Raw genomic sequence first — 18,050 nt, 5'->3', positions numbered from 1 at the left:
TTTTTTCTTTATAAACAATGCTAGGGACTTGCACTCTCCATCTATAATAATACTAATCAGGCATTATGCACAGTAGTAAAGTATACAATTTTGATCCTTAGTTTCTTAAGTTCTATATATAATGAGCTGGTGTGAAGCTGATAGCAAGTCATTATGCTTCAAATTGATACTCAAAATAAAATGCGATATCCCAAAAGGATTCCAAACAATCAATAATAATCAGTGAGGTATTCAAATGGTTTTCTCAGTTTAGTGTACAGTCTATATCCAGTGCAAAACTCTATTGAGAAATGTCTAGCTCTCATCACGTCGATCGCCACATCACTATTATGTTTGGTGTATTGTCCATTCATCACACTTCCACTTGCTATTCAAAAAGCATTCAGCTCAAGTGCCGGTACCTAGAATTTCTACACCGCGTCTCTTCACCATTGTACTCGTGGCCAGGTGAACGTACCAGCAGTGACTTTCTTGGAAAACTGAAAAATCAATAATAAATATATGTAGCGATGGGGCAAGCACAATTTTCTGCACTTACAATTAACCCAATTGTAAACACTTGTATATCAGTGGATGGTTTACTTTCACAATGTTGTCTTTATTTTTACCCAGACCCACCAATAACGTGTGTGCCTGACTCCAAAGTCCTTAAATCTTAATCTCTGTCACTGGCAAAAACAACTAAGGCACAGGAGAATGGCTCCCTTCTCCTGTGGGCTGATTCTTCATCAGATGTTTGCTTTAGTAAAGTAGACGTAGGCAGTTCTCAGCAACTACTTTCACCAAGTCATATAGTTCAAATGTTGGGCTCTTCCATTGTTCACTAGTCCTGTTTGCACACTGGTTCTCCCTTTCCTAGTTAGTCTTCCCTCTTGTGAACTGGCTTGGTTTGGGTTCCCTTCTGCCTTGGGACAATTCTGCATTTCCTTTGTTAGTCAAACTCAAGGCTTTCTCTTTATTCAATGTAGATTCCTCTCTATGATTCATGAGATTGCTCCAACAGTAATTCACTTTCTTGTTATTGTGTTCTCTCCCTTTCTTTTATCTTTGACAATTGGGAATGTTCCAATTATAACTCTCACTCTCTTGATACACTTTCCACACTTGATCTTTACTGGGACGAGTATGATTGTCCAGTAGTGATTCTCACTCTTCTCTGCTATTGGTTCTTTACTAAGATGAGTATGAGTGTTCAAGTAATGATTCTCACTCTTCTTCCATATGTGTTCTTTACTGGGACGAGCATAAGTGTTTAGTCCTGATGCACATTCTTCTCCTGTAGCTTTAATACTTGGTCCTCACTGGGACGAGTATGATTATTCTATTTGTTACTTTCATTTCCCTCCCGGGGCTCGCGCTCTCCCCGTTACCTTTTCCTCCTAGGGATCATGTCACTGGGCCTGTGGTCAGGACGGTACCTGATAGTATATGATTGTCAGCTTGGTGCTTCAGCCCTCTGCCCCTCCTTCGTTATGCACGCTCCGCCATACTTTTGGGAAAATGGTCTCTGCGTCTTTCAGTTCCTACTCTGTTGGTCTTCGGACACTCCAGTCCTTCGGTTTCTCTCTCTCTCGGTTGCCACAGGTTCAGGCTTGCACACCAGCTCTCTCCCACACTTAAGAGTTGTGCGTTCCAGTCGTCTTAAGCTACGCCTGCACAGCTGCTTTGAAACTCCCTGGCTTCTCTTTCTCCTAGGTTTCCTCCTGTCTGATTTATGACACTGCCTTGGGACTTCCCCGGTACAACGTCAAATTCGTTTCTTTTTGTTCTGCTTATGATCATTATGACTCCAGTGGTTTTCTTTGTCTCAGTACCAGAGAAGTATTCCTTTGCAGGTGTAGTTAAGGGTTCTATGTTACAACAACATTATTGTTTGTTCTTCTTGCTTTCTTCCAGCAGAGGTAATTACTGATGGATTATAGGTACATGAGTTAATGAGTGCTTGTCCCTAAGGGATGAGTCTCTCCTAGCGAGGTCCCTCTTGCCTCTACCCTTAGGGAGGGTATCGCGTAGCGGGCTCACCTCCATAGCCTCACATGGAAAGACTCCCCCATGGGGAGAAGTGACTGAATCCACACAATGTAAATTTAGCACATCTTAATTCCCAATATCTTAATATTGACCCTGTAGCATGTGATGGAAGAGAACCAGAGTTGCTGATACTGATAGTATCTTGCACACTGCTGTGACTATCTTATGGTATGGATTACATGACTAAACCCATGAGTAACGTGGTGTGTGCCATGGGACAGCAATAAAGGGAGCATCAACAGAAGGTCATCCTTCAAAGCACATAAGATTCTTATCAGCCTGTCATTTCCATTGTATCTTCTATTGTCTCAGGAAGATAGCTCAGAAGCAAGTTCGATCCCCCGGTCCGTGCTTAGAAACCTATGGGTATTAAGGGAGTTATAAATAACCTATCATGTCATATCATATCATGGCCGACAGTTCATATGGCATCTTGGAAAGACCAAAGGTGGGACTAAGATTTTGGTACTCAGGGTGGGCCAGTATGGAGCTCGGTTTCTTGACCAAAGCAAACTATTTACTTTTCTCACAGGTAGTTAGTACATGGACAGGCACATCAAGGCGTTTTATATCCTTTTTCACCAAAGTATGTGATCAATTGTGTGTATAGAAGAAACAGCATACAGGGGACACTTGCTTACTACAATTGAGGCATACTGAACTTATGGAGCCATCAGCATCTACCTAATATGCTGACCATCCACTCCCTGAGGCGGAGAGAAAGGTTGCTAGCCTTATGGTATGGGTGAGTAGTGTGTGTATGTTTCTGACAGGGGTCTCCGTACCCATCAGGTCATTTACCCTCCGCCTGCTCATGAGGCCAGGGATGGTCGCTCAGACCCATGAAGCGTAGCACACCCGTGCAGCGGTGGCTGCATTACTGCGGGCCCAAACACGCGATCTTTTCCTTACAAAGCAGGACAGGCCTGGTGATATGTTCCCTCTTTGTGTTCTGCAGGATACAATGGAAGAGCTGAAGCTGGTGGTTGGAGGGTCCCTCTCACAAGTGGCCTCGCTGCAAGATTGCTTCCTGCAGCAGAGCGAGCCAGTGCAGAGTACTGGCACAGCCCTGACCGGTATGTATAATGCAATGATGCTGTCACACCTACACCAGTCCAGGGAAGCAAACCAGAGGAAATAACATGAGTGTCCCGTTTCATGTACCCATGTTTCGTTTCAGAATCCGAGTTTGCATTGTTCTTTAGAAGAAATCCTAAGTAGTTCATTTTATGAACTCCTTGCACTGCAGTGTAATTGTCGAGCTATTCCATTACTCTATTATCAAGCTACACAGTTCTCCAGTATCTTATTACACATACTGGGAAATCACTCGGCCACATGGTAGTCTATGGGATGGGCCATTAACTCTTCGAGTACCACAAAGTGCATATAGGCAGTCTAAAAATGTGGCCTTTTTTTTCCACAGGACGTATATATACATCCTAATTTGGAGAGATGGGTGTTGAGAACTTGCTTTTTTTTTTATATTATTTGAAAAAACGACAGTTTTAACATAAATGAAAAACATTTGTTTCAAAACTTCATTCCTTCACAACAAATACAATGGCTGACATTCATAAGTGCAAACTCCCGAAGCATCGTAATGAGATCCGCTTAAGTTAGAGAGGAAACTTCAGCAGTGCATTCAAATAGTTTACAATGGCGCAAACATGTTTGGTATTGTTGCCAGAGGAAATCATATACCACCATGCCGCCATATCCCCATCTAGGGGGGCAAATTTACCCAGATATGCAGAGCGAAGGTCACAGATTGCCTGACAGTCTAGGATTAAATGTTTCAAAGATTCGACTGAGTCAAGACAGAAACGACAATGGTTGTTATTCGTAGATGGATTTTTCCTTTGCCATAAGATTTCCTTCGATTTCAAGATGTTTAAACGAAACCGGAGGAATTGTTCACGGTAATATCGAGAGTAACACCGTGTCAGATATTGTGGCTGAGAGTTTAATTTTTTTTGTACATTGCCTAGCCAGTTGGATGAGGCTAGCTTTTCACGTTTTTCTAAATTAAAAATCCAAGCCCAAGCTTCAAATTTTCTTTTAGCATGTTGGGGTCGGAAAAATAGATCAAAGTTATTAATTTCCGCAGCATCAATCCATTCTTGTGCTCTTGAGCACCATTGACCCTGCAGGCAGCCACTTTTAGGCGCGTCAGTGGATGTAAATATATGATAGGCTGACGCCCCACCAGCCTCTCTCATCTTTCGCATCAGCGAGATGGACTTCCAAATCACGTGGCTAAACAGGGAGTTCAGAGATAGTTCATGAAGTATCGATATAATTGATACACAAGACGGAAGGTTGAGGACGCGTCTCCAAAAGTGACCCTCAAGTTGATTCCATTTTTGCTCGCTGATGTTCCAGCCGGCTTCTGCTCCAAACGTTAAGATTGGTACTACCTTTTGTAGGTAGAACATTAGGACAGGTGTTAAAGCGAATTTGCCAAAACTTTTGCTTAGCTTGGCCGCTTACAGAGCTAGTCTTAAGGATTTCAGTTTTAGATCTTTAATCCACTGATCTTCACAAATTGAGTTGTTAAACTGAATTCCTAGATAGCGAATCGAGTTGACTAAGGTCAGAGATTGGCCGCCAACCACCGACTTGAATGCATGATCTTTTCTACAAGTCCTGGGTCAAATTCACAATATTTTCATTTTGTCTGTATTTATTACGAGTTCATTGAGAGATAAGTAGTTGTAGAGACAACATAGGAGGCGTCGTAGACCAATCTGAGTTCTGTCTATCAAGACTAGATCATCTGCATAGGCAATATATCTTACAGAGATCTTGTTTATTTTTGGCGGAAAGCAATGGGCCTGCTCAAGATGAATCGGAAGATCCGCCAGAAATAGTTTGAATAGATCTGCTGCAAGTGGGCATCCCAATTAACTCCCCTTGTTGTAGGAATATTGTCCGATAATTCGCCAATCTTGTTGATACGCACTCGAAACGAAGTGTTTGAGTGAAGAGCCATTATTCGATTGAGGATAGCAGCAGGGCAGTTCCATTTAAGCAGTTTTGACCAGAGCAGGTCACGATTGATGCAGTCAAAGGCTTGCTTCATGTCGATGAAGGCTAGATGAATTTTGGATCTTGTTTTCAAGGCATTGAGTTTCAACGTTGTTAATATTGAGAGGTTTACATCTACTCCTGTTCCCTTTGAAAAGCCTGTTTGTCGAACATCAAGAATTCCAGCATGTTTCGCCCAATTTACCAACTTCAACCTCAGGATAGAGCCAAAAAGTTTGCCAATTGAGTCCAGAAGGGCTATGGGGCGATAATTTTCTGGAGCATCCCAGCTGCCCTTCTTATGAATTGGGATTACGATTGCGGTTAGCCATGACTCAGGCAGTTTGTTGGAGGTTGCAATTTTTTTGAAGAGACACTCAATAAAAGGGGCCCATAGCAGTGTGTTTTTTTTTTAACATCACATTGCTAATCATATCTGGACCAGCTGCGCGAGAATTTTTTAGCAGCTTAATTGCTCTGACAATATCAGGTTGTGACATTTGTACTTCCCAGGGCACTGTTTTAGCCTCAGGAGCTAGTTTGGTCACATTGGACTTACTATTGAACACTGACATGAAGTGTTTACACCAAATATCGCCAGAGATCGTGTTCTGAGTTGAATTTAGGCTATTTACATAGCCCATGTTCAGAATTTGCCAGATGTCACGTGTGTTCTTAGTGATCAGAAACTTCATCATGAGTTCTGCGCGATCTTGCTCGACAATGATTCTGTGAGATCTAGCCCAGTTTCTGTAGATCGCTCTTCTTGCTTTCACTTCTTCAAGCAGTTTCAGATTGGAGACGTTATTTTTTTTTAATTAAACGCACCTCTCTTCTTAGCTCTTTCTTTTTGTCATCCATCACTTTGCTGAACAGATGTTTGTGACTTTTGTGTTGTTGAGATAGGTCATTTTTATTTGTTATGTAGGTCGAAAAAAGGGGAATGTAATCCACGCCGTTAGGCGAGTTCCACATTCTTTCAGTTAAGCCACCAATCTTATACGCGCTTAACCGAAGGCGATTACCACTAGTGTTCGCCTCCACTGGGACAGGATATGAAAGGGCAGAGTCAGAAGCTGCCAGTAGGCAGCCAAGATTTAACAGCATGTGGTCGCTATTAGGCAATTTTAAGGATTGAAGAGAGGTGACCTTCGACTCGAAATTCCTGGACACCCAAAAATAGTCAATGATGCTGCGCGATGACTGTCGATGCCAGGTCGGTTGCGTCGGAAAGTCACCTCGCACTGCGCCGTTCAGCATCACACAGTCGCGCATCTCCACTGCATTTGTCCAACTTTGCTCTTTCTCGCCCAAATCTTCATTGGCAAGTTGGTGATAGCTTTGGTTAATTGAGTCATACTTAAACCATGAGCAATTTAAATCGCTGCAACATATGATTGTCAGGTTGTTGTACTTCAAAATTGCATCATCCATTAGAGAACAGATGGCATTGATGAAATCCTTTTCGTTTGTTTTGGCCAGATTCCAATAGCAATTGATGATCAGCAGCGATGATTTTGCATTTGAGTCGTCGGTCATTGAGTGCATGATTGAACCTTCGACAAATGGGTTTGGGTTTGAACATGTCGGTGCTGACCAATTTTGAGACAGGCGAACCATAGTCAATAAGCCTGCTCTTGGGCGACCTTGTGTGTTTTTAGTTGCTGGATGGACTAAGATAGAATATCCGTCTCTCATTGGTGCTTCGAGAAGCCATGTCTCTTGTAGACAAATGGCAAAAACATTATCTAGTGGAACATCAAACCCTTGAAACAGATGGTGGAACCCACGGGTATTCCAGGAAAGAATGGAAAATAGTGCATACTGAGGTTTCAATCATGGCTAATCCTGTGTCTGCTGTCTTGAACGACTTGCTTGTTTTTCATTTTGATGACTTGGAAGACCTTGTCTCGCGTCAGAAATCAGACTATTACATAATTACTTCACATCTACTGGCTTTTTTCCGGCTGAACTATGAGCAGGGTTCTCAGAGTTGATGTTCTGGTTGTGCTTTTCAGGTTCAACTGAGATGTCAAAGCCAAACATCAATAGATCATCAGCAGCTTTGAGTAATGTATTTCGAACTCCTGCTGAATCAATGTGTAGCAGAACAGCATCAGAGCATTGTTCAGTCACATATTCAACGATTTTGATATCGTCAGAGTTGATCAGGCGCAGCGGTGGAATGTGTTTCAATAGTCTCAATACGTTTGCTCGGTTGAGGTTCAGCTCGTTGTCATCTGTGTGGATGTTTTGAAGTCTTAGTTTGCACTTATAGTCAGCGGCTCGATGTAGATGAGAATCTTGCAGCCTTGATGTGAAACAATTTAGCTGTTTACGTTGATTTATAGTTAGTTTAGGATTTAAACTCAGAACATCCACAGTAGATTTTATGTCTTCCTTATTTGCAGTGGCTGATCTCCTTGCTTGAGCTGCTTGCCACTTCGAAGAAGAAGGGCTTTTCCTAGGATGTGCAACTCGAGATGGAGGCCGCAGACAAGGCAGATTTTCTTCGCTGGGAGTTTGAGACTTCTCATCATCGCCTGAATTCGAATAAGTGGATAAGTCGCATAAATCTGGTGAGGCCGATTTCACCGAGGTGACAGATGGACAGTCGTCCGAATTTATGCGACGCCGCTTTGCTCCAGGTTTTCGAGGGCAGCAATTGACAGTTCTTTTGGGATGTTGAAAGTTCTTTGTCGCCATCAGTGTGGCGCTCAAAAAGACCCGATCGAGGCGGAGTAGTAAGGTTCCTTATGAAGCTTTTCGTGGATGAGTGAGTTGCAGGCTTCACTTTCTTGACTGTCGTAGTCAGCTTGGCGTTTCTAGCTTGTGCCAAAGGCTTAGCATTTGTAAAGACTACTGTCATTTTTGGAGGGCAGCCCACTGTTCCTGTTTTAGCTGGACCTGAGAAGATGCCCAATGAGGATAGTGAGCTTCCCTGTTGGTCGGCTTGTAATGCAACTTGTGGTGGTTGCCTATCCTCGTGTGTAGGGGCATCAACAGCCACTATTGGCAACTTGTTTTCCGACAAGACTTGCAAGGGGACACTGTCAGTTGTGGATAGTGATGGAGTCACTGCAGGGTGTTGAGCACTTAGACTTGCGTTGGATTGAACTGTTATGCATTCATTTTGTGCCGCCATTGGGTCAGAGGTTACTACATTTGACTCTGAAACTTGCAGCATGGAGGTTGTGCTTGACGATGAAACAGGAAGCGGCATGGCCACATTAGAGTTTTTTGGACTGCGATATGGGTTTAACAGTGGTGCTAGCTCTCTTAGCACCTCCAATAGACATTTTATCTGAAGCTCTTGTCTCTCCTGTTGCGTTGTGACAAGGTCACTAAGGCAGGATTGCCACTGCAAACTTGAGTCTTTGTCTGCTTGGATTTCTTGATGAATAAACTTGGTAAAGTTGTCTATTTGTTCCAATTTTGTCGAGAGGTTCAGTAACAATGCCCCTTGAACACGAATAGTTTAATTCAATGATTCATACAGTTTTACAAACGGAATCATCGATTGAGATGAAGCCGTAAGCACGTTGTTGTGCAACTGAATTGCAGCAGCCGCTGAAAGGTTCATTTTTGAATTTGGCGTCTTCTGACAATCTTTTCCTGGACTAGGAACAATTGATGGCTCAATGATGGAAGTGGAAATCTTCGATGGGGTTGCTAACAGAGCTGATACATTTGTTCTTTTTGCGCTGGTGCAACCTTCTGACTGTTTCGCTGTGAACAGCAGGTTCGGAGCATTAACTTTTTCTTGTTGGCCATATCGCAGCGTTGGTTGAAGTGACAGTGGTGATGGAGCCAACAGTGTTATGTTTGGATGCTCCATGTTCTTCTGATTCAGAATGAATTGAGGAGTTTTTACAGATGGTCGCTCAATGTTCTGGATCTGCTGATGAGCTGCTACATTAGGTGTGCCATTTTGTGCTTGTAGTTGAAAAGGCATTTCGGAAGTAGAAATTGAAGAGCCAATAGCTGCTTTTCCTGGCGTGCAACTGAGGTTCCGGGTAGCAGATACAGGGACGGCAACGTGTTGTAAAGAACATGCCTTTTTAGGAGTACTAGGTTCGCTATCCATTGACATGAAATTTTGCGAAACATTCAGAGATGGTCGCAGGTCGTCAGTAGGCACGAGTGATACTGATGGCAGAGATTTTTTCGGTGACATGGAAGTTCTACTGACCGATATGTGGGTAGTCAGATCCACCGTAGCGTGATTACAGGCATGTTGAGCGTCAGATTCAACGCTAAGTTCTAGAGAAGAGATCACACTGATGCGTTCTGGCACTGGAGTGGCTATAGTAGCTGTATGTTCACTAGCGCCTGCATGGCCAACTAGTTTGTTGACTGGCACGGCCAAGATTTCATTAGAATTCTCCTGTGCGGCAATCGAAGTGCTTATAATTTCCGCATCAGTTAGATCAAATGGGGAAAAATACTTGTCAGGAAAGGCAATTTGCCTAGGCAATGAGATTGCTGCTGCATCAATCTCGGCTGGCGGCATCGGCATCGGGGCCAGGTCAGCGAGGGATAGCAATACAAGAGGTCTTATTGGATTTTGAGATGGTACAATGCACTGCAGACCAAGTAAGGGATCAGCTACATTTGGAGCCATATGGCTAGAACAGTCAGAGGCAACATTAAAAGCGTCTTGGTGCACTTGAACAGTAGTCTGAGACGGGGCAGCCGATGTCGTCAAGGAAGCGGCTTGCTTGTTTACCTTGTGGCCTGCAACAGACTTTTCAGGCAGAGCAGTCCAAGGATTCAGCATACAGCGCTTCTGCAGGGTCTTATGGCGAGTCTGGCGCCCACTCGATGAGGGAGCCTTTGGAAGGACAACCATACCAAGGTCCGACCCCCGGGCACACCCGGGCGAACTGGGCAAACTGGGACTCAGCCGGACTCCGCACCGCGCTCCGTGCGGCAAGGGTGTTTTTAAACAGATCCAATGGAAATAGAAACAGGACACAGCTTCAGTTGCTGCAGCTCCTCTCTTACACACACACAAGAGATTCTGTGCAAACTGGGACTCAGCCGGACTCCGCAACCGCGCTCCGCGCGGCAAGGGAGTTTTTAAACAGATCCAATGGAAATAGAAACAGGACACAGCTTCAGTCGCTGCAACTACTCTCTTACACACACACGAAAGATTCTGGGCAAACTAGGACTCAGCCGGACTCCGCCCCCATTCACCGCAGGGTAAAAAAATAATGTTCTCTTGCCACAGGGGTCCCTTGGAAAGTCAACCACCAGAAGCTTAAACTATAGAATATGGCTGTCTTTTCTGTTTGATAGTGAACATGTTAAACTTTGTGGCCAGTGTGTGCGGGCAAGCAAACATTGCATTTTTTTGTTTTGATAGCCACTGAGCTCATGCCTGGTTTGCAGAAGCAGTGAAGCCCTGTGCATTGGCGGGAGTGTTTACAGGCGCATGCTCTATGGTTACAGGGAGGGAGGAGCGTCACTTGAAACGCAGAGTCTGTTCCCTGCATCCCCCATTTGGGTTGCAGGAAATACTTTAGATTCACAGTGAGTGGAGAACATGTCACAGGCTGCAGAGGGTGGCCGTCAGGATCCATGTACGGCTGGTTGGGTTCACAGGGTGACTTAAAGGCGCCCCTTGAAGAAGCAGCGTCGTGATTTCTTGTCTCAGTTGCACGAGGGGGAGGGGGACGTGTTTGATGTTGATGCCTGGGATGCAGACCGTGGAGGTCTGCTTGCTTGTTTCATCCTGTACGCATTTCTGCTATTAGAGGTTAGCCAGGTCCCGATTTCATGTGATGCAATGGCTGCAAGAAATGATGACTGTCTGGCAGGTAGAAGGGAGCATGCGTGACACATGACGTCATAGGAACAAAGCGCGAATGCCCACTGCCAGACCGTTTGCATAGTAAAGCATCAATGTATTGGCTTTCCACATGCATATGATTGTGTACCTGCACTCTTTGCCTATATGGTATAATGTGTCTTGGTGGCTGGTGCACGTGCGTGTGTTAAAAGGAACATCGTTTTTACAAAATTCAATCTGATATTTCTAACAGTTAATGTCTTATATTCTGTCTACTTTTCAGAGAAAAAAACATTCACCTATATCTTATTTCTAATATTTTTGTACGCATGTCGCTTGCTATACTTGCTCTCAAAGTTCTGAGCTGCTTTCTGGCACTTAAAGAGGAAGTGACATCAGAAGGGGAGAGGAAGTGCAGTTTGTAGATCCATTAACGCTGCAGAAGAGCAGAAGAAATGTTAGCATTTACTTTTCACCTACAAATGTACTCACTTACTATTCCCACCACACTAATAGTGGTAGTGCCAACAGTAGTTGTGCTACACTTAGTAATAGTAATTCTACCAACAGTAGTAACACTGCAATCAATAGCAGGAATATTACTGTTGCTGCCAGTAGTAGCACTCGAGTAAATAGCACTACCTGTACCACTACCATTATAATTGCTGCCACTGAAAATAGTAGTAGTACTACCATTTGTATTGATGCAGGTTGTAGGCGTAGTAATATTACTATTATTAGTAATAGCAGAGTTAATACTGCTACCAGTAGTAGTGCTATGCTCTACTGCCAGGTGTAGTAGCAGCACTGGTGCTGCTAACAGCATTAGAAGTAGAACAATTTCCAACAGTAGTAGATCTGCTGCAAGAATGAGTACTGATTACTATTACTACTGCAATGCCTAGCAGTTGTAGAAGTAGCAGTGGTTAGTACTACTAATAGTAATGCGTCTAGCAGGGCAATAGTAGTAGAACTGGTATTAGTGGAACTACTACTGGTAATAGTGCTAAGAGTGCATCAAACAGTAATACTACTAATAGTAGTGCTAATTGTTAGTAACTTTAGTGCTTGTAGTTGAAGTGGTACTAATGATACCTGTAGTAGTAGCACTATTGATGGTAATTTCCGCTAATACTACTTCTGCTAATAATGTCCCAATGTTACTTGTATTAATACTGCTGGTGTTAGTACTGGGAGTTGCAGTGGTACTAATGCTGGCAGTACTGCTGCTACTATTGCTACTACTCCTGCTGCGACTACGTGTAATAGTGCTGCTACTAGTAGTGGGAGTGGGGTTCTACAAAAAGTGCTACTAGTACTGGTGGTGACACTATTGTTTCTCAAAGTAATGCTACTACTCCTAGGAGTAGTAACATTACTGCTACTGGTAGGAGGGCTTCTACTACTTGTAACATTTAGCCGTGGATCCACTGCTGTTTGTAGTTCTATTACTACTAATAGTAGCACTGTTACTATTGGTGAGAGAGGATGAGTAGCTAAGTAAACTTGCTGGGGAAAGGTAAAAGAATGATCACCTTCTGCTTCACCCCTTTGCTGCTGCAATGGATATGAAGACCCATCTGCTGTCACTTCCACTTTGAGGGCTTGAAAGCATCTCACAAATAGAGGTCACCCAAAGCAAGGCACATCCCTGCAAACACGTTGAAAATAAGACAGATAGATGAAAACCCTTTTAGCTGAAAGTAGACATAAGGCATAAGGTGATGTATTATATGTTTTCTGAAAGACACAGGGGACCCCACACTCTGAGTTAGGGTATTAATATAACATTTGAACTCGGAAGAAAGGACCAGAGGGTATAATTTAATCGTTCAGTATCAAAGGATTTTATTAAACCTGATACATTTTAAATAAATGAGTCAAATCATGATTTAATCTGCACTTATGGCAACAATTCAGATAGCAGGAAAATTAAGAACACATCTATTTGATAAAATTCATACTATTCAGTCGTTCAAACATTCATCCACATACATCCATCAAGCATCAATGCACTCATATCAAACACCAATGGGTATAAGATAGAATCTATAAAAATCATGACATATAATTCATCAATTAGATTAGTTTATAGAAAGAATGTGCAATCAATATGCTTGGCCACAATAGATGATATAAGTGGTCAAAAAGTTGAGATGGATCCCAGAAGTCTCCAACCACGACCTCATCACAGACATTTGTGATGAGGTGATGCTTGATGGATGTATGTGGATGAATGTTTTAACGACTGAATAGAATGAATTTTATCAAATAGATGTGTTCTTAATCTGATACTGAACGATTAAATTATACCCTCTGGACCTTTCTTCCGAGTTCAATAAGGTGATGTATTGACAGGATGGAACAACATATTTTATGTTTCTTCAAACTATACGTCCCCTTTAAAAACAGTCTTGGAGCAGGACACAGACTTTCTTTATCAATTCCCGAAATAAGCAATTGTTTTCAGGCGATGGTGAGGGGGTGCACATGAGCTTCTAAATAAACTGAAACCGGTCACTCTCTCCCCCCTCTTTCTCTCTCTCTTTCTCTCTCTCTCTCTCTTCCTCTCTCACGCACACACACTTTTCTTGCTCCTCTCATCATGAGTTCCCTTGGCTGTTTTCAAGGGTGACATGAAGCAGGTAGGCTCTTGCGCTAAGAGAAGAAACACAGAGGGAAGAACTGCCTATGCTCTGTTTTTCACAAAATGTTGACTGAATTTAGGTGCAAGAGATCCACCCAGTAATATCCCAGAACTGCTACCCTCTGCTCCTTGCATCTTTAAGAATGAGTAATTGCGCCCGGGAAAATAGCAGGCAGAAGGTCTCAGTCAGGATACGGGCGCTCCAGAACCCTAATCAGAGTCTAGAAGCAGCCTTAGATTATGCATGGCCATAATGGAAGTCCACGGTGGAACTATGCTTCCATACTGCTAGGCTCTTCCAAGCTCCACCTCCATTTTCGGTCAGTGTTGGTCTACAGTCATGATCAAATCTTCATCTAGTTGCAGCACCAGCTGAACACAAGCTCTCAGATACACACCCGAGACTGAAGGATCTCTAGGAACACTGTCCTTTCTCAGTGGACTTCCAGAGAGAGTTCCAAAATCATGTATAGCACTCAAGAATACATGCACGCTGAAACTGGAGCATTCCCCCAGTCCATGTTTCTGCATCCATGAATGTGCTCCTTTATTTTGCCCCAGATCTTGAGGCGTTTGTTTACAGTTAGGCGTCGGGGAAACACTCGCTACATGCACCCACCCCATGCCAGTTTCAGAAACTGTGGAAGCCTTAAATTGTTTTTCTTTGAAATTTGGGACTACAGCTGAGCTGCATTCTGTGTGGTCATCGGTACTTCACCCCGGTCTCCCTTCCACGGCTGCCTTTTGCCCATGCATTTTGATGGAAGTCCCTGTTCTGATTGAAACCCACTTTCTTCCCTGTAGTCGCTCCAAAACACGGCTTGCATATCCTGTAAACATGTAGGCGCATTGCCGGAGAATGCACCCTTCAGTGCAGTTCCCTGTCACAAGAAGTACATAATCTTTGAATACATGTACCATATTGCCTTCCTCTCCAGCACATACAGTGACAGGATGTTCCTCACAGTCTTCCCAAGTCCAGTAAGACCGCATGAATGTGGGCAAAAGTGGGTAAGGAAATGTTGCTTTTCACCTCCATGATCTATTGATCTGAAAGAGCAAGAGTTCCTATGTCCATGTATTGGCCTCTAGCTCACGTGGGTGTATGACTTGTGGATCTGGATTGGAGGGTATCACCCGCACCCTGTTAACTCGCTGCCTACAGTTGCAACAGCATTTCCTACGTTGCCCCTACTTGTGACTGATTCCCTTGTCTTCATGCAATGTGAATGCCATCCCCTGGGGGACTGCATGACCTTTCCGCAATAATTGACTCCCAAGGCCTATCGTCCGCAGGTGACGCAAGTCGACTGCTTGTGGTCCAGATGACTCAACTTAACCAACTGATGGGAGACATGAAGGAAATCCTTTCTCAGCAGGTGAGGCCAGCGCGTATCGCCACATCCTCTGCAACCCCATCAGCATGATGGGCACTTCATGGCCAGCGGATTAGAATTTAATCGATGAAACATGATGCTGTTTTTTTGTGCCCTTAGGTCAAAGAAACTGTGTTTTTGCGGAACACCCTTGCTGAATGCCAGGCCTGCGGTAAGTACCATAACTAAATGGCATGGACTAGTCCTGGGCCAATCGATTCACGAAATGGCTCTGAGCCTGGTAACATGAGCCGATGTGGCCTTCAACGAACCCTCCCAAATCACTGAAGTACAGGTGCAAGTTTATTTGGGTATGAAAACTTCAAGCTACTGTGACTTCCAGGGTTGCAGGTGTTATTCAGGGGCATTGGACTTCATTACGAGTTTGGAGGTAGCCATAAAAAAAGAAATGGCCTTTTTAATGAGAACACAATTCGAGAAAACCACTTGCGATACACATTTAATTTAATTCAAACACATTTATTTATGTATTTCTTGGTCACTTATTAGGCGCTTATACAATTATCACAACTGTTTCAAAGCGCCCATAGGGCAAACAAGGTGGGGGCAGGAGCAGACAATTACAGCAAGGATAAATAATTGCAATAACAGTACAAACAAATCATGAGAATAAGGGAAGGGGAGAAGAACCTACTATACCTTGTGAGTTTTCAGAACGTGCAAGTGTAGAAGGGGAAGGGGTGAGCAATAAGGTGGTTGATGCTTATGGAGAAGTGCTCAGGGTAAGTGCTAAGAGGAGAAGAACGTAAGTGCAGCCACCGATGAGTGGGTGAGCCAAGTAAGTGAAGTAGAAAGACGGCGGCTGGGATAAGAGATGTGGGGGGTCAAGGCCCCGAGGACACATAAGGGCGCTGCACATCAGTCACGCTGCTGTAAGATTAGCAGGGAAGAGAGGAGGAGAAGAAGGAGGTAAAGAGAAAGGCCTTGAGGCTTTTTCGGAATTTATGGAGGTCTTGTTCAGGACGCAGAGGAAGAGGGAGGCTGTTCCATAGGAGGGAGCCAGCTGAGGAAAGAGATCGCCCACCAGCTCTCTGTTTAGCAAAATGCTTAACATGCAGGGAGTTGGCAGTGGAGGAACAGAGGAGTCTAGAAGGAGAGTATTTGGTCAGGAAGTGTTGAAAATAGAGTGGTTCACTGACTGATAATTTCTCAATTATCGTCAGCCAAACCTCTTGGTGTGTGAAGGAAGGCATGCAACTCGTCGGTGGCATATTGCAAATGTAAGTGTGCATGTAGATGCGCCTGGTAATATGTGGCTATGAGCAGCCCTCCTAGCACAACAAACAGTGAGACACTGCTTGTGGTGGCTTGAACATGAATTGTCAGAGAGACTTCGGCACACAGCTCAGAGACCACCTGTTACAAGTTCATGATAGTCTAGCCAGGATGTAGAGTTTGTTCCTTCCCCTAGGACCCTTCTTCTTATGGCACCACAAGCCCAGTCCCACGGACACAGAGCTAAGTCAAGGAATAACTGTCCATAAAAGTACCCACCGCAGTACCACTCTCAGAACTGGAAGAGGTTGAGATGAGAGTACTCAAGCAGCAGGCTACTTACGCATACACTCTTTTTCAAAGGAATCTATAAAAAATGTTACTGCTGAAGGTTAGACCGTGCCAAGACCGGCATGAGAACCACCACTACTCAGGCAAAGTACCCCAGTGGCACTCACAGGCTATAATGAGAGGTAATGCAGTAGCCCTTGTCCTGCGCAAAACGATCGAGCATGTCTGAGTCCACACCTCCATTTAAACATGTGGAGTGTATCGCTGTAAAGATAAACAGCAGACGTCTATGCCACATGGTATGGGTGCCATAAAACATGTGATGTGGGTGCCTGGGACTTACACAGGTGCCCCACCTATGATGCCAGATATGAGGCAGAGGTGTCATCTGATTTGCTAATATCTGTTATATTTTCCCCTCAAAGCAGCTGCCTTGCACCTACCCAGCATGGTGACACAGGACCATACCATTACCATCACTATTAGGGGACAGGAAACCATCTAAAGTCATCAGTGGCTAGCGCTAGCAGAAGACTAATATGCACTAGCAGCAGAGAAACCACAAGTGACACCCTTGGTGAGACAGTCATTTTTTCAATTTTGCCATTATTTTATTGATTAAAGCACGGACCTGGCTCGAGAGCAGCACAGCACGGTACAGAGTGTGGCCAGCTGGCATTTGGGCTGGCATATTTTAACAGAACGCACTACTGTGAGTTGAGGTCTATGCAGCCCTACAGATAAGGGGTGTATCGGCCACTTTGACTCCATAAAAATAGGCAAATACTCCCAAAAAACAAAAATAGGGAGTAAAATGACTCCCAACAAAAATGGGAAACATACGCATAGGAGCCTGTCCCCCGTTTTCATCCACACGTCGCCACAGGAAGAGACTACTATTATTACTGCCTGCTCTGAAGAGGTAAAAGTATATCTTTCAATGTACATGAATACCTTGATGCAAAGAAATATTTCCTACAACACATTTGTGTTTTACAGTTAAAACATTTTTATTTGCTTATTTAATACTCCCATTCGGAATGGGACTTTTTTACTCTCTAAATAATAATTTTACGGCAAATGTTTTAAAAATAGGGAGTAAAATACTCCCACTTTAAAATCTTATCTGGAGCACTGGGTCTATGCATCAGCATGTGCGTCCATTGCAATTAGTACTTGGTGATGTGTTGTTGGAAAAACAACGTGTTTTGAGAGATTTGCGAAACTGGTGAATTGTGGGGGTATTCCGAGCTGACACCGGGAATGAGATTTGTTTGCAGGTCATCCCTTTGCAGCCAATTTGTGATTCAAGCTGGTTGGTCGATTTGCATCGCAAGGAGCTTGTGCCACCATATATGTGGAGCTTAGTAGCCAGTGTAGTTCGCATAGGATGGGTGTAATTTGGTCAAATATCCATGAACCCATAAAACATGCTGCAGCGTGGTGGTCAGTTTTTAAGGGAGCCAATTGAGCAACTGGGAGCCCTGTCAGGAGAGCATTTTCCCCACTGATGTGCGAGACCACCAGGGCCTGCACTATGGTCCGGAAGTCCTGTGGCAGCATGAAGGGCTTAATTCTTCAAAAGGGTAGATATTCTGGGCCAGGCTGTTTGGGCTGCCTTGGCTACATGTTTCTGGAAGGA

At 43.9% G+C, this 18,050-nt stretch overlaps 1 protein-coding gene across 1 annotated transcript in view; it reads left to right on the top strand.

Annotated features, from left to right (window-relative positions):
* Nucleotides 1–18,050, top strand: part of THBS4 (thrombospondin 4) — a 274,521-nt gene that overhangs the window by 54,286 nt on the left and 202,185 nt on the right. The window contains exons 4-6 of the mRNA XM_069627401.1: nucleotides 2,990–3,107; nucleotides 14,802–14,884; nucleotides 15,002–15,053. Coding sequence (XP_069483502.1) covers nucleotides 2,990–3,107; nucleotides 14,802–14,884; nucleotides 15,002–15,053 — 253 coding nt within the window. The remainder of the gene's footprint in view (nucleotides 1–2,989; nucleotides 3,108–14,801; nucleotides 14,885–15,001; nucleotides 15,054–18,050) is intronic.

This window comes from Ambystoma mexicanum, chromosome 6p (genome assembly GCF_040938575.1).
Source record: "Ambystoma mexicanum isolate Mex_15411 chromosome 6p, UKY_AmexF1_1, whole genome shotgun sequence".
NCBI classification, from domain to species: Eukaryota; Metazoa; Chordata; class Amphibia; order Caudata; family Ambystomatidae; genus Ambystoma; species Ambystoma mexicanum.
The sequence above is the reverse complement of the archived record's forward strand: the minus strand, read 5'-3'. Positions and strand labels throughout refer to the sequence as shown.